The sequence below is a fragment of the Marmota marmota genome, unplaced genomic scaffold (assembly GCF_001458135.2).
Source record: "Marmota marmota marmota unplaced genomic scaffold, marMar, whole genome shotgun sequence".
Taxonomy (NCBI): Eukaryota; Metazoa; Chordata; class Mammalia; order Rodentia; family Sciuridae; genus Marmota; species Marmota marmota.
Window position 1 is genome coordinate 9,857,803 of NW_025999968.1, and position 25,351 is coordinate 9,883,153.

A 25,351-nucleotide genomic window follows, 5' to 3' on the forward strand; every position below is an offset into this window, starting at 1 on the left:
CACTTTGACTCAGTCCCTTAAATCTCAATAGGCTTCCCCTAACAACTCTGTGTCTTCTCATCCATAAACACATTGTTCCAGTCTTCAGAGAGTGAGCATCCAGGGGCTCTGGGGTTTGGAGGAACTGTTGCCAGATGGGGATCTAGATGCTGCTTCTGGCTTTCATGCCATCAATCTGAATTGTAAATCAGGCTGACTCTTCTCTTTTCTGGCAAGGGCTGTGGACTGTATTTCTTGGTATGCTGTCATCTGCTTTTCCATTTCTAAAGTGCTGATACTATTGTTTCCTCTGCCATTCCATCCATCTTTCAAAAGGGCATGGAGTTGGCCTCCATCTGTCCGCACATTCCACAAGTATACAAATTTGTTATCTGTCTCTTCTTTATAAAACTAAAATATGGGAGGAAAATAAACTTTTAACTTTGTATTTTATGGTTTGTTTGAATAGTAAATAAACTAGGATCAGACAAAAAGATGGTGGGTCTTGTGAATTTAATAATAAATCAATGTGGGCTGGGGATGTGGCTCAAGCGGTAGCGCGCTCGCCTGGCATGTGCAGGGCACTGGGTTCAGTCCTCAGCACCATATTAAAAAATAAAATAAAATAAAGATGTTGTGTCCACCAAAAACTGGAAAATATATATTAAAAAATTCTCTCTCTCTCTCTTAAAAATAATAATAATAAATCAATGTGTGTGTGTGTGTGTTTGTTTTTTTGTTTGTTTTAAACAGGTTGTAGTTCCAATGCCTTCATGGCTGACAAGAACCAGAGAATCTGTCACAGATGATCCACAAAAATTCTCAACAGAATTATCTATAATTTATAAATACTCCCCATTCAAAAATGAAGCTGAATTAATGCAGCAATTTGATGTGATCTATGGAAAATGTGGTAAGATCATCAGAATTCTGAAATTTGATGGAATTTTTTGTTTTGGTGTCTTATGAAAGTCACTCTATATATGTTTTTATGTTAATAATATCATGTCAATTCTCACATGGGGGCAGCCATTCATTTTAGCCATATGAATTTTGTCTTAAGAGAATTGAAACAGGAGTTGCTGTAAATCCTTGGCACAAAGAGGAAGGTTCATTGTGCTTGTGGAGCTTTGTGAAACTGAAGGAGAAGAGGATGATGCAGGCCATGACCCAGTGCTGTATCATGCAGCAGAGTTATTTGTTATTTGCACCATGTAGCCGAGATGCTTATTACATCTGAGATTATGAGTTACAAGGCTGATAAGACTTACAAATTTATAAAACAATGAATCTATGCTGCTGTGGCAGAGATAGCAAGAGCTTTGTTGATATTCTTTTCCAGGATTTTCAGATTTTCCCTCATTCTCTCCATCTCTCCCAACTTTCTGCTCAACATGTAGAATGTACCATCTTTGCTGATGTTTCCAGTGCCAGTCTTTCTCCAGATTCCCATATTTCTCATACCTTGCTTTAAGGAAAACTGTGAAACTCTTCGATTTATGTATTGTTTGTGGTGAAATTTTATTAAAATTATTTCAGACTTGATTTGCTTTACCTCAAAAATTTCTCCTCCATTCTGTGGCATTTTGTTTAAAAATGATGTTTTAAGTCACTTCTCTTTGTCTCAGCGGAAAAATAATGGCAGTTAAGTTGGTATTCTTTTTATTAATATATACACAATATATTTTAAGAACAGTGATTCACTTCCAATTGTGAAATACAAACATTAATGAAGAGTTTCTTTTTGAATACTTTCCCAAGTGCTTTCTAAAAATTAAGTCATTTTATTCTCAGAACAACTATATGTGGTAGGTCCCTCGTGATCTCCATTGTATCGAAAAATTACGTTTAGAGATAATAAAAAATTTACCTGAGATTACTGTACTAGTAAATGGTTGACTCAGTATTTAGACACAGGCAGTTAAGCTTCAAAGTCCACATTCTTAGCCACCACACTCTTTTTATTTCTACCAACAAAAAGTATAATTATCTTTCTTTTAAATTTTTTCCAACAGCTTGGTTTGTCAGGGATCCAACTTTGTAAATGATTTGGACTTCTTTGATATAAAAAGTTACTTAGAGCAGGGGTCAGCAAACTATGGTGACATACCTGTTTCTCTAAATAAATAGAATACAACTACACTCATTCAGTTATGTCTTCTCTGTGGCTGCTTTCATGCTACAGTGGCAGAGTAGGAGTTATGAGTAGATGTGACAGAGACCATATGGCCTGTAAAGCCTAAAATATTTACTGTCTGTCTCTTTGCAGAAAAAGTTTGCCAATACCAGCAAAAGAGTCTAAAAGCAACACTTTGTACAAATTAAAAAACTCGCCTTTGTTCTCTTATGCATTGATTTCAAGCTCACCAATGAGAGCTTCACTTATAATACAAACTTGGCTCAACTTCCTAACACTTTTCATAATGCAAATTATGATGAGTGCTAAAGTTTGAAAGACTTACAATGAATTGAATTAGTAATAAGAAACACCATATTGTAGCAATTCAACATTCTTTGGCAGAGAGTAGAGTTTGCTATAAGATATGAATTTTGGAACATAGTCAAATATATTATTTATCGAAGTGCAAAAGGAAGCTTAGTTATAGTGTATTTAATTATTCCAAGGATGAGATGGTAGCACAATACCTAGCATTTAATATGTTTAAAATACTGGCAAGTCAAACATCTCCTTTTTTTTTTACTAGGTACTTTGCTGGTTATTTATAACTTGAAGCTGCTGCTTAGTGGAGAACCAGAATTGGATGTTAAAACTGACAAAGAAGATATACTGATGGCTGGGGCTGATGAGGAGTGAGTAATGTGTGTGTATGGAGAATGTCTTTCCACAGTGGCATGAGCTATGGTTAGGAGACCTTGCATCCGGGTTCCAGGTCTGAGGCCCCTGGGCCTTACAACTGGCACATAAATTTTACACAAATTATAGAAATAAGAGGGCTAGACCAGGTTCCAAAACCATGTCTAAGTTTCAAAGTGATCTTAAGGCTTCTTAAGAAATAAAGGGCCCTGGGCTTCATCAAGACCCACTGAGTCAGAATATCTAGAAAGCAAGCTTAGAAATCAATACTTTTTAGATATTCCCTACGTGATTCAGAGATATCAGCATGTTTGGGGATTACCAGATTATAAGACTTCTGAAGTTCTATAATACCATAACTCCCTTTTACTTCGTATTTTTATTTGTTATTCTTAGTTATACATAACAATAGAATCTATTTTGATATAATTATACAAGCATGGAATATATCTTTTTCTAATTAGGACCACAGTCTTATGGATGTACATGATGGTATATTCTCTGTGGTGTATTCATATATGAACATAGGAATGTTATGTCAGATTCATTCCACTGTCCTATTCCTATTCCACCTCCCTTTCCTTCATTTCTCTTTGTCTAATTCACTGAACTTCTGTTCTTTTTTAAAAATTAACAGAATTATCTTAGAGTAGTTTCGATTTGCATTTATCTATTTGCTAGTGATTATGAGCATTTTTTCATATATTTGTTGATTGATTGTAGATCCTCTTCTGAGAAGTGTCTGTTCAGTTCCATGACCCATTTGTTGATTGGGTTATTTGATTTTTTTGGTGCTTAGCTTTTTGATTTCTTTATATACCCTAGAGATTAGTGCTCTCTCTGACGTGTGAGGGGTAAAGATTTGCTCCCAAGATGTAGGCTCTCTATTCACCTCACAGATTGTTTCTTTTGCTGAGAAGAAACTTTTTAGTTTTGAGTTCATCCCATTTATTGATTTTTTATTTTAATTCTTGCACCAAAGGAGTCTTATTATTAAGTCTTATCTTGCTCCAAAGGAAGTTGGGGCCTGACCCCACATGATGGAGATTAGGGCCTACTTTTTCTTCTATTAGATGCAGAGTCTCTGGTTTAATTCCTAGGTTCCTGATCCACTTTGAGTTGAATTTTGTGCATGGTGAGAGATAGGGGTTTAATTTCATTTTGTTGCCCATGGATTTCCAGTTTTTCCAGCACCGTTTGTTGAAGAAGCTATCTTTTCTCCAGTGAATGTTTTTGGTGCCTTTGTCTAATATAAGATAATTGTAGTTTTGTGGATTAGTCTCTGTGTCCTCTATTCTGTACCATTGGTCTACAAGTCTGTTTTGGTGCCAATACCATGCTGTTTTTGTTATTATTGCTTGGTAGTATAGTTTAAGGTCTGGTATAGTGATGCCACCTGCTTCACTCTTCCTGCTAAGGATTGCTTTAGCTATTCTGGGTCTCTTATTTTTCCAGATGAATTTCATGATTGCTTTTTCTATTTCTATGAGGAATGTCATTGGGATTTTGATCAGAATTGCATTAAATTTGTATAGTGCTTTTGGTAGTGTGGTCATTTTGATAATATTAATTCTGCCTATCCAAGAGTAAGGTAGATCTTTCCATCTTCTAAGGCCTTTTTGATTTCTTTCTTTAGAGTTCTGTAATTTTCATTATATAGATCTTTCACCTCTTTTGTTAAGTTGATTCTCAAGTATTTTATTTTATTTTATTTTACTTTGAGGCTATTGTAAATGGGATAGTTTTCCTGGTTTCCCTTTCTGAGGATTTGTCACTGATATACAGAAATGCCTTTGATTTATGGGTGTTAGTTTAATATCCTGCTACTTTGCTGTATTCATTTACTAGTTCTAGAAGTTTTCTGGTGGAACTTTTAGGGTTTTCTAGGTATAGAATCATATCATCAGCAAATAGTGCCAGTTTGACTTCTTCTTTTCCTATGTGTTTTTCTTTAATTTCTTTCATCTAATTGCTCTGGCCAGTGTTTCAAGAACTATGTTAAACAGAAATGATGAAAGAGGGAATCCTGTCTTGTTCCAGTTTTTAGAGGGAATGCTTTCAATTTTTCTCCATTTAGAATGAGGTTGGCCTGGAGCTTAGCATAGATAGCCTTTATGATGTTGAGATAGGTTCCTGTTATCCCTGTTTTTTCTAGTGTTTTGAACATAAAGGGATTCTGTATTTTGTCAAATGCTGTTTCTGTGACTGTTGAGATGATCATATGATTCTTATCTTTGAGTCTATTGATGTGATGAATTATTTTATTGATTTCTGTAATGTTGAACTAACCTTGCATTCCTGGGATGAATCCCACTTGATCATGGTGCACGATCTTTTTGATATATTTTTATATTTGATTTTCCAGAATTTTATTGAGAATTTTTACATCTATGTTCATTAGAGATATTGGATGGAAGTTTTCTTTTTTTGATGTATCTTTGCTTGGTTTTGAAATCAGGGTGATATTGGCCTCATAGAATGAGCTTGGAAGTGCTCCTTCTTTTTCTATTTTCAGAAATAAATTGAGGAGTATGGGTATCTGCTGAGATACAAATTGGTCTTCTTTAAGGGTCTTGTATAACTTAGCTGTGTATCCATCTGGTCCTGGGCTTTTTTTTTTTTTTTTTTTTTTTTGGTTGGTAGACTTCTGATAGTGTCTCCTATTTTGTCACTTGAAATTGAGCTGTTTAAATTGTGTATATCATCTTGATTCAATTTGGGCAAATTATATGACTCTAGAAATTTGTTATTCTATGCCTTTGATATTTTCTACTTTATTGTAGTACAGTTTTCCAAATAATTTCTAATTATTTTCTTATTTCTGTAGTGTCTGTTGTGATAGTTCCTTTTTCATTATGTATGTTAGTAATTTGAGTTCTCTCTCTCCTTCTCTTTGTTATCATGGCTAAGGGTCTGTCAATTTTATTTTTTTCAAAGAACCAACTTTTTGTTCTGTCAGTTTTTTCAGTTGTTTCTTTTGTTTCAGTTTCATTGATTTGAGCTCTTATTTTAATTATTTCTTGTCTTCTACTGCTTTTGTGTTGATTTGTTCTTTTTCTAGGGCTTTGAGATGTAATGTTAACTCATTTATTTGTTGACTGTTTCTTCTTTTAAGGAATGAATTCTATACAATGAACTTTTCTCTTAGAATTGCTTTCATAGTGTCCCAGAGATTTCAATATGTTGTATCTGTGTTCTCATTCACCTCTAAAATTTTTTAATCTCCTCCTTGATGTCTTCTGTTCATTCAGTAGCATATTTAGTCTCCAGGTGTTGGAGTAGCTTTTATTTCTTATTTTATCATTGATTTTTAATTTCATTCCATAATGATCTGATAGAATTCAGGGTAGTATCTCTTTTTTTTTAATATTTGCTAAGAGTTGCTTTGTGGCATAATATATGGTCTATTTTAGAGAAGGATCCATGTGCTGCTGAAAAGAAAGTGTATTCTCTTGTTGAAGGATGAAATATTCTATATATGTCAGTTAAAGTCTAAGTTATTGATTGTATTATTGAGTTCTATATTCTCTTTGTTCAGCTTTTATTTGAAAGATCTATCTAGTGCTGAAAGAGGTGTGTTAAAGTCCCCTAAAATTATTGTGTTGTGGTCTATTTGACTCTTGAGCTTGAGAAGAGTTTGTTTGGTGAACATAGACGCTCCATTGTTTGGGGCATATATATTTATAATTGTGAAGTCTTGTTGGTGTATGGTTCCCTTGAGCAGTATGTAATGTCCATCTTTATCCTTTTTGATTGACTCTAGCTTGAAGTCTACTTTATTTGATATAAGGATAGAAACCCCTGCTTGCTTCCACAGTCTATGTGAGTGGTATGATTTTTCCCAACCCTTCACCTTCAGTCTGTGGATGTCTTTTCCTATGAGTCTCTTGAAGGCAGCATATTGTTGGATCTTTTTTTTTTTAAAATCCAATCTTCTAGTCTATGTCTTTTGACTGCTGAGTTTAGGCCTTTAACATTCAGGGTTAGTATTGAGACATGATTTGTATTCCCAGCCATTTTTGTTTAATTTTGGTATTTAACGTGATTTGGTTTCTACTCTGATTAGGTTTTCCTTTAGTGTAATACCTCCCTCTGCTGATTTTTATCATTGTTTTTAATTTCCTCTTTGTGGAATATTTTGCTGAGGATGTTTTGTAGTGCAGGCTTTCTAGTTGTAAATTCTCTTAATTTTTGTTTATCATGGAAGGTTTTTATTTTATCATCAAATCTAAAGCTTAGTTTTGCTGGATATAAGATTCTTGGTTGGCATCCATTTTCTTTCAGAACTTGTTATATGTTGTTCCATGATTTCCTGGCTTTGAGGGTCTGGGTTGAAAAATCTGCTGAGATACAAATTGGTCTCCCCCTATATGTAATCTGATTCTTCTCTCTTGTGGCTTTTAAGATTCTATCCTTATTCTGTATGCTAGGCATTTTCATTATAATGTGCCTTGGTATATATTTGTTATAATTTTGTACATTTGGTGTCCTATAAGCCTCTTGTATTTGGTTTTCCAATTCATTCTTTATGCTTGGGAAATTTTCTGATATTATCTCATTGAAGAGATTGTGCATTCCTTTGGTTTGAAACTTTGTGCCTTTCCCTATCCCAATAACTCTTAGATTTGGTCTTTTGATGCTGTCCCATAATTTGTGGATGTTCTGTTCATGGTTTCTTACTATCTTCACTATGTGATCAACTTTTTCTTCATTATCTGAAATTCTTTCTTGCAAGTGATCTAGTTTGTTGATTATGCTTTCTATTGAGTTTTTTATTTGGTTTATTGTATCTTTCATTTTGAGGATTTATGACTGTCTTTTTTTTTTTTTTCAGAGTCTCTCTCTCTCTCCTGAAGTAATCTTTTGCTTCCTGTATTTGCTTTCTTATCTCTTTGTTGGAGTGATCAATTTTTGCCTGTATTTGCTCTTTTAGCACATTCTTTAATTCACAGATCATTTTAATTATGAACCTTCTGAACTCCTTCTCTGATATTTCATCAATCTCATTGTCCATGGGTTCTGTTATTATAGTGTCCTGGTTTGTTTGGGGCACTTTCCTCCCTTGTTTTTTCATGTTGTCTATGTGTCTTCCTTTCTTGCAGTGTGGATCTGAGATATGACAGTTTCTACCCTACATTCTTGTAGTACTTGTGCAGATTGTCTGTGGTGGCAGCAATAACTGAGGTAATTCGAGATAATAGTTGAGTGACCCAAGATGGAAGCAATGTCTTACAGAGATGGGGCTAAAAGGGTGGGCCTCACTCACACTCTCTTTGGGATGCCTGCTCTGAGATGCAGATGCTTCTGGGCTCTGTCTGTTGTCAAAAAGTTCGGGACTACTGTGTGGAGAAGGCTATGGCAGTGACTACAGTGTCCCAAGATAGAAGTGGTTTAGGCTTAGGCTCCAGGTGGGGAAGGGGGAAAACTCAGACCTACCCTGGACCTGTGGGTGGATCTGGGTCAGGCCTGGGCTCCCGTGGCAGTTTGCTGTTCGGAAGGGGGAGTCCTGTGCCGGAGGCTGGGCTCAGGTGGGTGCCCGCTGGTGGAGGGGATGGACCTGGGCTTAATGTGAACCTGGGTTCCTGCAGGCTGGTGTCTGAACTTCTATTCTTACAGTTTCCCCATTATTGTGGATTAGCTTCTGCATAGGAAAGAAAACATTTGACCTTTATTTTTGGGAGATTGGCTTATTTCACTTAGCATGAGAGTCTCCAACTCTATCCATTTACTGGCAAATGCCATAAGGTCATCTTTTAAGTAGATATGAAAACCCACAGTCCAAAATTTATTGTTCATTACAAATCATCAAAAACAGATATTAGCTTGTATGAGAATTTATCGAGAAATTAAAAGGAATATGACCAAATGGAAATATTTTTATTTTGCCAGGATAGCCTTATAAACTTCCATTTGAAGTTTTCAAATAAATAGACGCATTCATTCTTCTTGACTATTAGAGATCCATGGGAAACAGAAAGAGAAGGTCAAGAGGGGCTTTTATGACTAAGTTTGGAGAAAGAACCAAAGAGTGACAAGAGCCAGGTTTCTCATTAGAGACCTATTAACTTGTGTCTGCTGTTTCTTAATGTCAGACCTGTAGATATAGAAAAGATTTTAAAGGTAATTTAATTCTCCTCAATTTATTTTATATACGACTGTTTGATAGTAATGTAAGAGCTACAAATAGGAGTGACATACCTAATCTTAAATTTTCTAGTAACCACATTAGGTAAAAGGAAGCAAATGAGATTGATTTTTAATAATGTTTTAATCTAGTATACCCCAAATATTACCATTTCAGTTTCAATATGAAAAATATTAATGAGATCATTTAGGTTCTTTTTTTTCAGTCTTTGAATCCAGTGTGTGTTTTACTCATACAGTACACAGGAATTTGTATTAGCGTCCAATAACCACTTTGTTACTATATTGGACAGTGGATCTTTAGACTGAGTATTGAGAGACCCAAGTGAACAGACCAAATTACTAGACACCCTCTTTTCTTTTGCCTTTGAAGTGAAATTTAGAATGTCCCTTTGACAGATAATTAAATGTTTGACAACACACCCTTGGATTATTGTTTCTACTTCATTCTGATGTATTTTTTCTCATATTCCAACATGTGGATTTCTGAATATACATAGATAGGATGTTTTTGTTCTTTTAGGAAAAAATACATTCAACCTAATTTCTGTTGTAAAAATGCTGGGAACCCTGTTGCCCACAGTAAAATGCTAATTTCAGGAAGGAGGTTCAAAATTGTTACCGGCACCTCCATTACTGTCTTCTCCTATTCCCACTGCCACTGCCCTCTGCTGAACAGCTGGTTCCCAAACCAATATTTCATGCTATTTAAAAGCTTTGAATACAAAGTCTCTAACAATTATCTGTCAGAGTGTCTTGGCATTTCAACACCAGTGTCAGAAAACAATGCGTTACTAGAGGAATAATTTGACACAGCCAAGTTTTGAGGAAAGTTTTTGCTGTTTCTAGAGTATTAAATGAAGCCAGAATTTCTCAAGCTATTTAAGCAGTTAATAAGAAAAGAAAGAAAATGAATCACATCCATGACACATACAGTTTCACTCTGGAAAATTGACTGCTAGAATTTTTTTTCAACAAAATTTTTCATCATTTAGTCACAAGAAAAGTCTTTCCATGACAGGGATAGGGTTTTGTGAGGAAGGATTGTTATAAATAGGAGACATAATTTCTGTAACAAGGATTCTGTACTTCACGGCTCTGATGTGAGTTCTTTCATGGGTCCAAGAAGCCACCGTAGCTTCTTTAGTGGTAGTAAAGCCACTCCTGTTTTCTCTGCGGTCTCCTGCCTGTCGCTTGCAAGCACCTTTCAACTAAGAGCCTGCATATTTTAAATTTATTCACATGTAGCAATTTGCTGCATACGGTTACCAATTATGGGCTGATCAGTTGTTTCTGACCCAACTCCTCCTCACTAAAGGACTAGATAAAACATAGCTCTTAGGGCTAAAAGAGTAATTAGTTCTAATCCATTATGGGTCTTTTCCTTGGTCCTCCTCTGTTTATGGCTTCTGATATTTAATCTTCTAATTAGGTGAAGTTTTCATATTCTCAGTTTTGAGAAGAGGTGGTGTGTAATATAACAAATCCTCTATATTCCTTTTTCTTGTTATCCTGTCTCCTGATAACCACTGGGCAGGACTCTGAATCTGTCCAAAACAGATTTCCAACCTTGAAACTATAATTTTAAGGTTTGGTTTTAAATGGGGGTAATACTGATGATTCTGTGAAAATAATTAAATTGTATAGAATTATAAAAATTAAAACTTTTTAAGCTCTTATTGTCCTCAGAGAACAAGTTTTTTATGGTATCATTTACTTTTCTCCCATTTTTTTTATTTATTGCAAAATCTGTAAAAAAATAATATTTTAAATTTTTTTAAAGAATGAATTCATGTGTCATAATTGATAATTAATTTTATTATTGCAGTCTAGTGTTTTCAAGTGCCATTTCTCATTTTTATTTTTTCACTTATGATTTGCTACTAAACTGTATTTTAAATTATTACATAGTTTTGGTAAGTTGAATTTCTTAATAATTTCATAATAAAAAGCTACTCATAAAGTAGCTTTATAAATAGTCCTTTGAATTGATTTGCCATAATTTACATAACTATTCCTATATTTTTGGGTAGTAGCATTGGTCCTAATGCTTCACATTCTTTGGATAATATTGAAATAAACATTCATACTGGTAGTTTTTATTTATTCCTTTGGATTATTCTCTTATGACACATTCCCAGGTAGGAAACTACTTACTGCATCAAAGAGTCTAAATTTCACATAGATCTTATGAATATTTGACATTGATTTTAAATATAGAAATCAAAATCCTTTATCATTCTGCTTTAGGCAAAGGCTCTAGCAGTAGTCATCAGTCAGTGGGAGGCAGAAAGAAGACAGTGTCTTCTTTCACAATGACAGTGACATTATGAAGATTTCTGTAGCGATGATGTTCAAACACATAATCAGTGGTATTAAATAATTTGGCAATTATCACTCTCAAGATGACCCTGTTTACAATTAAAAATTTTAAAATCTCTTTGGGTAGATAACACTCAGAAGATTTTTAGAATGCAACTGACACGGAAGTTTGCATTTTATGTGTGATATACTAAATTGGATTTTGAAACTGAGAATATGGTACCTGGACAAAGCCAGGGAATCACACATAGGTTCCAGGCTGCAGGTAGAAAATGGATTGTACTTTCAGTGTTAAGAATCATCTTAAATTGAGGGCTGGAGTTGTGACTCAGTAGTAGAGCACTTGCCTAGCATGTGTGAGGCCCTGGGTTCAATCCTAAGCACCACATATAAATAAATAAAATAAAAAGATCCATTTACAACTAAAAAATATTTTTTAAAAAAAGAATCATCTTAAATTGAATGTCAGGTTAAACTTAGGCACAGTTCCTTGAGAGGGAAAAATACATGAAAATGAACTTCATAAAAAAAATCAAAAGAAAATCAAGAGTTTGAAATGAGAAAGGAAAGTACTGAGGATATTGAATATTGAAGAAAATAAAAATGCACTGATAGATAACAGAAAAAGAGATGGTGTTTTTGCAGAGCTGCACTGTGTATGTGTATTAATTTTATGTTGTAGTGATTTTTTTGAAACTCCAGACTTAAGCCCCATAGCTCAAACATTTGTAAACTTTTTTCCCTATCAAGTTGTGCATGTTTCTCCTCTTTTGAAGGAGTTCATTTTCAGAAAACAAAATCTTGAGTGAATCTTTTTCTCTTCTTCTTCCTGGTAGATGTTTGTAATCTTCAATCACAATCACATAGATGATTAAAATTTACAGTTATTTTCAAAGGTCCTATGTTGATTGGGCACAGTAGGACTGAGAAAATGGAAGATGGATGGCTGGTGGAGGGTTTTAAAATGTGTCTGTGCCATCATTAACTCATGTGTTGTTAGCATGAATTTTCATCTGCAAAATCCACAGGATTGTGATTTTACTTCCACATTCTTGCCAGATATGGAATCACAGTGCTACAATTCAGATGTTTTTAATTTCATTCAAAGGACATAGAACCTTTTATGTGAGTACAGATGTGGAATTATAATTTCGTGGTTTGGATTTGCAATCTCATGTAAGAGATGCCTTTGAATGCTGGATCTAAGCATTGGTTTTTTTTACTCTTACACCTCACTTTCCTCTCCCCTGCTTTCCTGGCTTAGCACCTGTCCCAGGGGCATTAATCTTTGGATCAGAGGTGGAGTGGGAGCGAAGGAATTTATTGAAAAGTATTCCAACTTGCATGAACATAAAGCAATGTAAAAGTGCCTCTTGATTCATTCAGCTCCCTCAACCTCCCTCTCCTAACCATAGAAATTATTCTGCCACTGGAGTTTTAAAATGCATCATCTAGATTTTTCAGTATCTGTCGTTCACATTAGATTTTACCCACTGTTTTTTTTCTGCTTTTTATTTTGAAATAACTTATTCAAATCTTTTATGTCTTTCTTAAGATCATTTTCTTAATAACTCAGTTTCTGGGAGCAGTCTGTTTGGATCTTCTTCAACATTTAGGGCTTGTCCGTATTTCTTGCATTTCTTCTAGTTTTGGCTATTTATATTTCTGAGTCATTAAATTTGTGACTTATATATCATTTGCAGGGAGGACCGGGATGGGGGGTTACTGGAGACTTAACTACTGAACCAAATCCCCAGCCCTTTTTATTTTTTATTTAGACATAGGGTCTCATTGATTCACTTAGGGCCTCACTGAGTTGCGGAGGTTGGCTTTGAACTTGCCATCCTCCTGCCTCAGCCTCCTGAGTTATTGGGACCATAAGTGTGCACCACCATGCCTGGCATAATTTGCATATCATCTTACCTGAACATTTTACTAATGTGTAATATCCTTATATGTCCCAGTTAATGTTTCTCCCTTGTTTCCATTTTGCTGAATATTAACCTCTACACTTGCTCTTTTTGGTTAACTTTTCTTACTCTATATGTTGCCCCAACTTTGTTTCCAACAGTGATATTTTGATTTTGGCTTGTCTCTTATAAACAATATATAAATTTCCTCTCAATTTGAGTGTGTTTATATTTTATTTAATTTACATTTATTATGACAAATGTGTGGTCAGACTCACTCTCTCATATTATGTTTTGTATTCAACTTCTTTTGCTGTTTGTCTTTTCTTGTTTTTCTATGTTTTCATTTTATTTTGTTCTTTATTTTCCCTCTCTTTCCCTTTGTGAGAATGGTTGAACTGTGAATTTTTTTCACATTCCATTGGTTTGAAAATTGCTTGTTCCATTGTATTCTTTCAGTGGTTTACTTTTACATTTTTATAAACATGTTTTAACTTGCAATTTTATTAGTTGTAAGTTAGTTTTTACTATATTGTATCACAAATAAGACAATACCTTACTATGCTTTCACTTTTTGAACTCCCCAGTTCCACCATTTTGTATTGGTTTATTTAGAAGTTTAGTTACACATTTTTACACTGTCTCATCATGCATAAATTACCATTTACCCTAAATCTTGAGATTTACTATTTTCTTTACTTACTACTCTATCTTCCACCCCATTCTCTTGTTTCTTGAATGTATTGGTTCATTTGCTGGATTATATCCTTGAGTGATTCTTTCAAAATGTGTTAGAAATAAACTTCAGGGAACTTTGTATTCTAAGAGTATTTTTATTTTTCTCTTTCATTATGAAATTGTTTAAATGGATATAGAAATATTGGTTCCAAAATACTTTCCTTTAGAACTTATTAATCTTTTGACTTCTTAAATCCATGTTGGTAATGAGAATTCTGATGTAGATGTGCTAATTGAATTTTTATAAATGACTTATTTTCCCCTTGAATAGCTTTTTTCTCTTAACCTTTAATAATCTCCACTGTGTGTGTATCTGTGGGTTTTGTCTATTTATTATTTTTTACATTCAGCCATCGGAGGGCTCTGATGGGCTTTGTTCATATTGGTTCTGCCTTAAAATAGATCCAAATCCAACCATTTATCATCTCTACTGCCACAATCCTGCCACCATCATATCTCACTCACCTGGTTTATTATAGTAGTGCTCCACTGGTACACTGGTCTCTCTGCTTCTACCCTTGGCCCCATCTAAAAACTATTCCACCATTGCCCCTCAGTAGCAGCCAGAGCAGTCTTCTAAATCCTCTGTGTACAAAGTCTTTGATGACTTCCTGTTTCACTCTGCGAGAGAGCTGAAGTGTTAACAGTGTTCTGCAACAGGCTGCGTGATACGCTGCCTATCATCTCCTAGACTGGCTTTCCTGGCTCTCACTCCTCTCTAGACTCACAGGTGTCATTAATATTCTTCCTTGGTTGTCGCCAGGAGACTAATGTATTCCCACTCTGCCACACTGATTCTGTCTTAATTTTTCAAAACATGTTCCTTTAACTGGTGGCATGGTTTGCCAGCAGAGATGTTAAGATTAATTGAATGGCTGGGGGCTGTTGGTTGTCTAATGTCGCATCATTTACTCTGTGTATAGTAAGGTATGTATAGAATTAGAAAGCAGTGGCACCAGATCCCCATTTGTGGTAATAAGTTGAAGAGACCAGAGTCCGCAGCTTACTGTCTATCAGTGGCTTGAGTTCTGTTGGAAGAGCTGTTTTAGTGACAAGTTACCTATGGTCTCTGAACTTCTCTGGTTTCATCTATAAATTCAGGCTGGAACACTATCTATGGGCTGGGATTGTAGCTCAGAGGTAGAGCACTTGCTTTGCATGAGTGAGGAGGCCCTGGGTTCAATCCTCAGCACCACATAAAAAAATAAACAAAAATAGAACACTATCTACTTCCTATGAGTGCTATTGAAACAGAATACACACAGTACCCAGCACATAGAAAACCTCAGTGCATTTTACTTCCAGCTCCCTGTAGCCATTCTGCTTTCCCCTACATTTCTTTCTAGCACTTGCTAGAATGTTTCTTAGCTTCTGTAATAGAAAACTAAGTCAGTGCTGGTGCATAGCAAACAATAAATGAACTAACTTCAGGTAAACTGAATGAAGTGTCAATGTCTAGGTAATTTTCTAAGGATATGGCAAATCACTCTCAGTGATGAATCCCCGTGTCCTCCATCCCTGAAGATTATTGGTGGTATTTATTAGGCTGGAGAGGGGTAGTTTCAGAAGTTTTGTAAAGTGTTTCTGTCACCTTCAGAATCTCTTTAATCCCAATAGTGTTTTTCCTAATTCCCCTTTTGGGGGTCAAGATCATCTGTCCTTTTCAGCTGGCCAATATAGGCAGACACATGATTTCCTTGTGCTCTTAGTGCTTTCCGTTACTTAATATCTTCTAAACATTGTAAATATTATCTATATTTAACTTTGTAAAAAATTGAAAGAAAGTGCAGATTCTAATTAAAAAAAAAAAAAAAGCATGTTGTAGAATTGGCTGTCATCAGAGGGGCCTGCCATGTCCTTGGAATCCACATGGCTGAGGAACTCAGGCATTTAGAGAAATCGATACAAACAACAGCTCTGAGACTGATGATATAATACAGATTAATGGAGTTAAAATTTTGCCCTAAGTAATGTTTTGAAATTAGGTGCCACGGCCAACATGTTTCTTAATTGACAGTCATTGGGCAGCATTCCATAATGTCTGTAGTTGTGTCTTAACTGAGCCGGCTGGGAACACTTCGAGTTACAGCATCAAACTGTCTTACTGTGCTGCTTGCCATACCATAGTTGTCACATAAGACTTGCTTTTATTACTTCGAGGAGCTTATAACTTTTCTTTTAAATTACCTTTTTGAGTTGCCATTTTTTCTTAGATGTAATCTACCCTTAAGATTAAATTTATTTTTTTTATTTTTTTTTTTTAATTTTTTATTGTTGGCTGTTCAAAACATTACATAATTCTTGATATATCATATTTCACACTTTGATTCAAGTGGGTTATGAGCTCCCATTTTTACCCCAAATACAGATTGCAGAATCACATCAGTTACACATCCATTGATTTACATATTGCCATACTAGTGTCTGTTGTGTTCTGCTGCCTTTCCTATCCTCTACTATCCCCCCTCCCCTCCCCTCCCCTCGCCTCTTCTCTCTCTGCCCCCTCTACTGACATTCATTTGTCCCCCTTGTATTATTTTTCCCTTTCCCCTCACTTCCTCTTGTATNGAGATGAGGCTGAGAGCCAGATCACGAAGAATCTTATGCATTATCCAAAGCAGTTTGAAATGTATACTCCATTCCATATACAGTTTTTTTTTTCAGAGAGAGAGAGAGAGAGAGAGAGAGAGAGAGAGAGAGAGAGAGAGAATTTTTTTTAATATTTATTTTTTAGTTTTCGGTGGGCACAACATCTTTATTTTATTTTTATGTGGTGCTGAGGATCGAACCCAGCACCCCGCGCATGCCAGGCGAGCGTGTTACCGCTTGAGCCACATCCCCAGCCCAACAGTTTTTATATTTAACCTTCTTTTTTTTCTTTCTACCACAGACCTCACAAGTTAGAGGCATTACCATTCTGTTTTTCACAAGTAAACAGACACTTGGAGAAGTAGGCATGTAAGCAGAAACATAACTGGTGTCCAGGCTTGCTTGCAAGGTTGGCACATGGCTGGATTTGGGGAACTTTATTTTTTTTATTTTTTTTGGGGGGGGAACTTTAATGAGACACAATTCCCAATATGGATATAAAATTTTTCCAAACTGAGAAGGGTGGATTTCTATGTCTAGACTGTGCAAACAATATGACATGCTAGAAATCTACTTTCCTTCTGTGTTCCTGGAACTTTGATACATGCTAAAGCAGAAGATGCCTAAAAAACTTTAGTATTGAGTCTCTAGGGGTCTTTCCTAGACAGATACATCACACATATGTTGCTGTATTTTCATAGTTGAGTGAAGAGTGTGTTCTGTGTGATCCTTCTTGAGAGGAAGACAACTTAAGAAAGCTGACATATGGATTCCTCCAGTCTCCATGTATTTTTTCCTCCCATGAACCTCTGCATATTCTTACTACAACTCTGTGATAAAGCTTAGTCATGAATACAATTACATAATAAGAAACATGAGGGGCTGGGGATGTGGCTCGGGCGGTGGCGCGCTCGCCTGGCATGCGTGCGACCCGGGTTCGATCCTCAGCACCACATACAAACAAGGATGTTGTGTCCGCCGAAAACTAAAAAATTAGTATTAAAAAAAAATTCTCTCTCTCTCTCTCTGTCTCTCACTCTCTCTTTAAAAAAAAAAAAAGAAAAAAGAAACATGAGTCCTTCCAGGAGTCTTCTAACAGAGCGAGGACATCCAATATTCATGCTATGAATATTTACCTATCCACGTTTATAGAATGAGAAGATAAATTGAGCTTTCAAAAGGTAGAGGTATTATTCAGATATACACACAGGTATACACATATTCTGTAGTTATACACCAAAACTTGTTTAATCAGTTTGATCTCTCACCATATTTCTCAAATTCTCAAACACCACTTTGACTTACTTTTGACTCATCCCTTCAAATTATAGATATTTGCTAGCTTTAGGAGAATATAAAGAAGGAGCCACTCACTCTTAGGGTAATTTCCAAACAGGAGATCCAGAAAGGGCAGAACTCCAAGGTATTTTTTAAAATGAAGGTGAATCCATAAGAAATCCAAGGATTTCCTGGTTAGATGTGAGCAGTCCCTCTTAGGTAAGCCTTTGGGATCCTTTCCACCACGTTTGTCTTGCTCTGGTCCAAGGAGGAATTGTGAAAATGATGCATTTACTGCTCCCTGCTCTCTATTTGACCTTGGAGCCCTTCAAATCAGGAGATCCAGAAAGGGTTTCAACAATGGCACAAGCCCTATGGATGTTTATAACATCCCAGGAAAGCTTTCTTCTTTTCTTTTATAAGTGAAGAAAGAATTAATTGTACAACTTCTGGTACTCTAAAAGCAACCACATTATTGTTGTGTGTCACTCTAATGAAGACGATTTTTCTGGTTACATTAAAAAATGCATTAGTGTTGATGAAGTAATAGCCGTGGACTAGATTCTTTTATTAATTTATATTGGGAAAATTCTACTCCAGGCTTACTTTAAAAGAATTTCCCTTTAAACAATTAAAAGAAATTCTTGACCTTTTCATTGAACTTTGGATAACGTCTGAAGGAACTTATATTCAATCAGGAAATCTTGGATTTCTTATGGCTTCATTTTCAAAAATACCTTGGAGTTCTGTCCTTTACTGAGAACTGGCAATGGGGTAACCGTATTGAGTAGTCCTTCTTAGGTGGGCCTTTTAGTTCCTTTTCATAGTCGTCTCACTCTGGTCCAAGGAAGAATTGTGAAGCAATGGGCTTACTGCTCCCCACTCTCTATGTGATCTGGAAGCCCTTCATGATAGCCAAGTTCGTCTGCAGTCTGGAAGTAGAGAGCATCACTTCCTAAGTGTGGCTGGGCTGGTTTTTATCTTTATTTCTTGTCTAACTGCTTGTTTGATGTCAGGTCTTGTGTAAGCAAAGAGGACTTACGGTCTGTAAGTGGACTTTGACATAGAAGTCCCTGGAGCTCGTCTACGTGGTGATTTCCAGCAAAGTGCAGCTTCTGAGGGAAGTTTTCTTCCTAGGCTCATTGCACTGTTTCTGCTCCTACTTTGTTGCCTTCCATATTTCACTTTTCTCTCTTTTCTTCTTTCACTGATTGCATTGTCAGATGTCTCCCCTCAGCCGGTCATAAATGTTTATCGTCATACTTACTGCACTTCCAAAATGTAGTGTTGTGTGTCTTGTTCATAATTCTAAAAACAAATGAAGCATTTTACTGTATTTCCCTCTTTATAACAGCTTAATAGAAATGCTCTTTATTCATATGAGCCTAGATTCTTTCAGTCATGTTTGAACAGGGGATTGTTTTATTTATTTGACTTCATTGTGTCCTTCTGGGTCAGTTGTTCAAGGAAAGTATATTTCAATTGCTGATACGCCTACCTAGAACCAATTGAATGCCAGTAATAGTTGGGTTTTAACCAAAGTGTAGGTTATGTATGCAGGCCCTTGTGTTCAGGGGATTGATTAATGAAGCGAGTGTTGGGGTTTTCATTGTTGCTTGTGGCATTGTTAGTTTCAGAAGAAAAATTTCCTGAGGATTCTAGTAGTATAAAATCTGACTTTCTTAATTCTCAAAAAGAAATAGTTATTGTATTATGTACATTGTGGCCTTTTGTATTTTCCTTTCCAGTTTTCCAGAGAGATGGTCCTTCAGAGCCTACACATCTGTTCTGTATTTTGACCCCTGGATGAGAATATTCATTCAAGCCAAAAGAGTTCAAACAAAACACCTATGTTATTGCCTCTACCAACCCAGGTAACTCGCCCTCCTTCAATTATCTTCCCAGAGCTTTAATTTAGAAAATTGATATACTCCCCCAAATTGTCAAAGTGAGGGCACTAGCTTTGATAGTAAGATTTTTATTTTGTAAGCAAAATTCAAACTGCATTCAGGAAGAATCTCTTTAGCAAAGACTTTTTGCTACAGAGTGCTCACATATGACAATATTTGTCAGTAATTGGAACACACTGAAGTGAGCATTCAAGGTTAGATAATCACCCCAAAGCAGGAAGTTGTTTTTCACTTCAGTGAATCTCATGTGCTTTTATTATGATTGGTTCCATCAAGAAGTCACAGTTCACTTATAATTTCTCATATAATATATTTGAACTATTAAATAATATGTTGTCTGTGCTCACATGTTTTGTTCAATGATGGACTGCATGCATGATGGTGGCCCCATAAGATACATGCCCCTTTAGGAAGCAATGATTGAATATATGTATTTACCTATATTATACATATAGAATGAACATCTATTCATACACACTTGGTTTATTTATATTTAATTTACTTTTTTGTGTTTTAGTGTGAAAATTTTTAAATTTAAATTTTCTTACCAAAAAATATATTATCCAGCTATCCATTAAGTCAGAATGGTCATGTTTTGTGCAGTTATTCACTTATATGCCAAATACTTATAAAAAATAGAGAGTCTGATCATTCTCAAAAGAATAAATACAAATGGCTGACAAATGTATGAAAAATGTTCAATATCATTAGCAATTAGGGAGATGCAAATCAAAACCACACTGAGATTTTATCTCATTTCAATGAGAACGGCCACCATCAAGAAAACAATAATAAATGCCAGAGAAAATATGAAAGAAAAGAAACACTTTTACACTGTTGGTGGGACTATAAATTAGTACAACCACTATGGAAATCAGTATGAAGGTTCATCAAAAGACAAGGCATGGAACCCCATATGACCCAGCTATACCACTCCTTGGTATCTATCCTAAAGAATTAAAGTCATCTTAACTACTGTGATACATTCATACCCATGTTTACAGCAGCATAATTCACAATAGCCAAACTGTGGAACCAGCCTGTTTCCATCAATGGATGAATGGATAAGGAAAATGTAGCATATAAACACAATGGAATTTTCTTCAACCATAAAGAAATATGAAATTAAGTCATTTGCAGGAAAATGGATGGAAATAGAGACCATCATGTTAAGTGAAATAAGTCAAACTCAGAAAGTCAAGGATTATATGTTTTCTCTCATGTGTGGAAGCTAGAGAGGAAAAAGAAAAAGAAAGGTGGGAGTGGATCAGTAGAGAAAAGGGACCAACGTTGGAGAACAAGAGGGAAGGGAGTAGTGCTGGAGAGTGATAGTGGCCAGATTATATTGTTCTATTGTGTGCATGTATGAATATGTAAAACACATCCTATCATTATGTCAACTACAATGCACCAATAAAAATGTGGGGGGAAAAGAAAAAGAAAAGAGAAAAAAACTGTATGAGATTGTACTGTACAAAGCATAAAAAAGACAGGGTTAATTCTAATTCTAAGGAGTTTAATATCTACTGGGAGAGACATTTACTTGCACACTGTCTATATATGTGTCTTTGTACCTGCATTAGCGTTTGATTTCTGCAGTGATCCTGTGGATTGGTTTTCAATCACCATTTTAGACATCAAGACAAGAACCCAAATAATCTGGCTCCAGTTCTTTACCTATCCAAATTTGATGCTCCTTTTCCTGTATCACATTCACTCTTTATAATAGACCAACATTTTTCATGTTGTCTTATTTTCATGAAAAAACATTTGCTGACCTGGAGCTTTGCAACCATTAGTGTAAGTATTAAAATAAAAAAAAAATAGACCTCTGTGTTTCCCTGATGACAAACAGTTTTACTGATTCCTCAACTGTTTTACTTTTTGTTTCTAATTATACCAAAGATCATTTTTTGAAAATAAAGTATACAAAGCTGAACTTTTTCTGTACGTCCATTTCTGTGTTCCCTAGCAAATATCAAAGCAATGTTTCCTTTCAGTCTCATTCTTCTGGAAGGTACCCAGGATCTCTTGGATTATTCAGGAGATCTGATTTTTTCAAATTAATCATTCTTCTCTTAGAGGTCATAGGTAAAAAAAATAGCTAAACCAATAGAAAATGTGAATTTGTCTCTTTCCAAGGGAATTTTAGTAAATTGAGTTTCATCCAGCAAAATTACTTCCCTCAAGTGATAGGTGTTTCCAATTCTAGTATGTTTTTTATTCTCCTTTCAAAGTAATATTCTTAGATATATAGTACCATGAATAGATACTGTGATGTGTATATATATATGTATGTTTGTATGTATTTGTTTGGTTTCATAAAAAAAATTCAAAGAGGCTTAAATCTTAGCCAAGTTTTATTTAGAGTGCTGATAAACTGTTAAATCTGATATTTGTTATCTACCATATAGAAAGATGTATTTTGTGACCTTATACCTTAGGGTTTGCCTCTCTATTTGCTTGCCATCTTTACTTATATATAATTCCCCTCAGATTCTCTGGTGGCAGAAGTCTTGCATAAGAAATATGTGGAATTCCCTAATGGGATAACCCCTATTTTTTCTTTTCTAAAAGACACTGTAGCTCCAATGTCTGCATTAAAATATATTAAGAGCTGGAATTGTCCCTGTTTGACCAAAGTAGAGGCATTTAAAGGGTATTAAAAAGTGATTGCTCTGTCCACTTGGCCACCCTGGCTTCACCCTGGAAACCAAGGTTGCCCCTAAAAGAACTCTGTCATCCTGAAGTTTTATTTACAAGAATATGTGACTACTCTTCATGATCAATTATTCTTCTACACTTTTGTAACAAGCAGGAAAATGTCTGGATCCATATGGGTCTGTAGTTGCTTTAGCAGTAGCCCTCAAATATGCTTAACAAGTTCAGAAGAGGGGAATTTCTGATGTCATGTCATTGGTTTCCTTCCTTGATCATATTCTGTTCAGTATTTTTATTAGTGACTTGGATAAAAAACAAACTTGTGTATTTCTAAGAGGAATGTCTTACATTCCTAACAGAAAGAATATGTGCAAGAGTTGAAGTCCAATAGATATGTGTGATATAGACAATGTATAGATCAGAATTATTATGTGAGTGTAGATTTGACAATGATTTACATGAAAAATTGCATGCACACTTTAATTGACCACAAGGTCACTACTAGCTGATTGTGTTTTAGGGTTGCTAAAACATGGTTTTGGAATACCAATAGGATAGTTAAAATACCAATCCACCGTGTTGTGCTTACACTATGTTTAGAGGGAGATGCCCAGACAGGAATCCTTCAAGAGGGACACACTGACTTACTGAAAAGTTTCTAGCTCATAGGAAAGTAACTATCTGGTAAGAGAATAGCTATGGAACTGAGGCTTATCCATGGAAGAGAGAGAGTTTACAGCTGAGTGGAAACATGAAATGCTATCATGTGATAGTTGGAATTCCAGAAGGCAGAACTTGAAAGCTAAATGAAAGTAGAAGACAGTTACAAATGGCTCCTCATGGAGTGTTAGGCTGTTTTTACAAGGAAGAGACAAATGGATTTCCTTTTTCCATTGGTGTTTAATATAAAGATAGTCCTAGGAGTTATGTAGTAGGGAGTGTTAAAACTGCCTCACCGTCAACATTGACTCAGTGTTTCAATGCCTGTGATGTTCTGGAGAACAGAAATGATAGACCAGTGTTGCTCAGGATATACGTTAGTTCCACGGACCTCTTTGCTGAGTATACGCAGCATTTGGTCCTCTCAGGGAGTTTTCAACCATAAAATTCAAAAGCTTCCCCATTGGGTTGAATTTGGGGACCAGTCACTTGAGAAGGCTTTACTGCTTATATGGCTTCCTTAGGTTGAGCATGAGTCCCTAGTCTATTTAGCAGATTAGGGGTTCAACTACTAAATCTAGTGTGTCCAGGATAGCAGATTAATTTCTGTGGACACCCATGGCACAGGGTATAGCAACTCATAGAGGGCTATGAATGTAGCATGAGATCAATGAAATGCCTCATGCCCTCCAGCACTAGAAGAAAGTCCCACCCAAAAAGAGCAGTAGAGATTTGTCTTTTGAGGGATGTAGATTGTGGAATTATTAGCTTAGGAAGAATTTTAGCAAGATGATATCTAGCATCCCTTTTAACTTACAATTTTATAAACCTCTAATTCCTCTTTTATAAACCTCTACTTAAATAATAAAGGCAGGTTACTATATAGCCATGTTACTTACTGTTTAGGCAACAAGCATCACTAATTTTCTTTGAATTTGAATTCTACAGAGAAATAACTCTCAGATTTATAAACACATTAAAGCTATGCACATTAGGACTAAAGAAGGGAGTAAAATGGCCACCTGTGAAAGCTCTTCAAGGGAGACAGAGCCACAGTGTCTGATTGAAGGACTCATTTGTCATTAGCATTGCTAATTTATTGTAGACCCACAACTTGGAAAGAAGCCCAATGAGATGGAATTGGCATCATCCTGCTTTCCTCAGAGTAGCATGGTCCTTTCCTCAGAGTAGCATGGTCCATTCCAAGCCATTTAGGGATCTCTTGTGAATACTGTGCAACACTACCTTCTGGGACAGTCTTCATTTTTTTCAGTCTGTTCTCCACATGATCACAGCCTAACCACATAGACTAATAACTTGTGAAAAGTGTCTCTTACAAACTCTGTGTCTTATGTATCTGTTCAAGATTTTTTTTTTCTTTATTTATTTTACAATACAATTCTTAATACAAGAATTTTTAAATTTTAGAATATTTAATCTTTCCATTTGAGATACAAAATTAAGATCTGCCAAACCCAGGTTAGTATTTCAGTTGTGTCATTTGCTAGTTGGAGACCTTTCTCAGCTACTTAAGCCTCACCTCTCCTTACTGTGAATTAGGAATTCCTCTGCCATTTAGGGATGTTGTGAAGATTAAAACAAAACTGTGTGTTTTACTTTAAACATAAGAACCCTCAGCAAAGTTCCCAAAGTATTTGTAAACCAGCAGTAGTTATTACATGAATGAATATAAAGTGGATGGAATGACCACTGTGTGCAAGGCACTCCTGCAGGCACTGGGAGTTCAGCATAAGCAACAATAAAAAATTGCTGCCCTCATGGTGCTTACATTCTAATGTGAGTAAGATAGTAAGTTAATAAAAATATAGAATACATTATTGGGTATTTTTAAGTGCTACTAGGAAAAGTAAGGTAGGGCAGGAGATTATAGGAACATTGGATGACACTTTTAGAAAGGGGAGCAAGAAGCAACTTTTGTGCAGAGAATTGCATAGTTGAGAGAGTGAATGCATTGGTAATCTATCCAGGCATAACACACCAGCCCCCAATTTAGTGGCTGAATGTTAAAAATAACCATTAATTACCTCTCAGTTTCTGTGAGTCTGTGATTTGATGGTATCTGTTGGGTGTCATTGGCTTTCAGTCTCTTATGCAGGTGCTGAGAGATTTTGACTGGGTTTGCTGATGGCTTGACTGGAGCTAGAAGACCCACTTCCAAGGTGGATCACTCACAAGTGAGCACATTGGTTCCTCTTTACAGGAGTCATTGCTCAGCACAGGTCTTCCTGAGCTTTGTCATGGCAGAGGGACTGGCCTCTACCAGACTGAGCAATTCAAGAGACCCAAGTGAAAACTGCAGCTTTTTAGAACCCGGCCTCAAAAAC

At 35.7% G+C, this 25,351-nt stretch overlaps 1 protein-coding gene across 1 annotated transcript in view; it reads left to right on the plus strand.

Moving 5' to 3' along the window:
* The window catches only part of Morc1 (MORC family CW-type zinc finger 1), a 150,879-nt gene that overhangs the window by 20,621 nt on the left and 104,907 nt on the right, over positions 1 to 25,351 (plus strand). Inside the window, exons 7-9 of the mRNA XM_015478275.2 lie at positions 733 to 892; positions 2,685 to 2,790; positions 19,524 to 19,649. Coding sequence (XP_015333761.1) covers positions 733 to 892; positions 2,685 to 2,790; positions 19,524 to 19,649 — 392 coding nt within the window. The remainder of the gene's footprint in view (positions 1 to 732; positions 893 to 2,684; positions 2,791 to 19,523; positions 19,650 to 25,351) is intronic.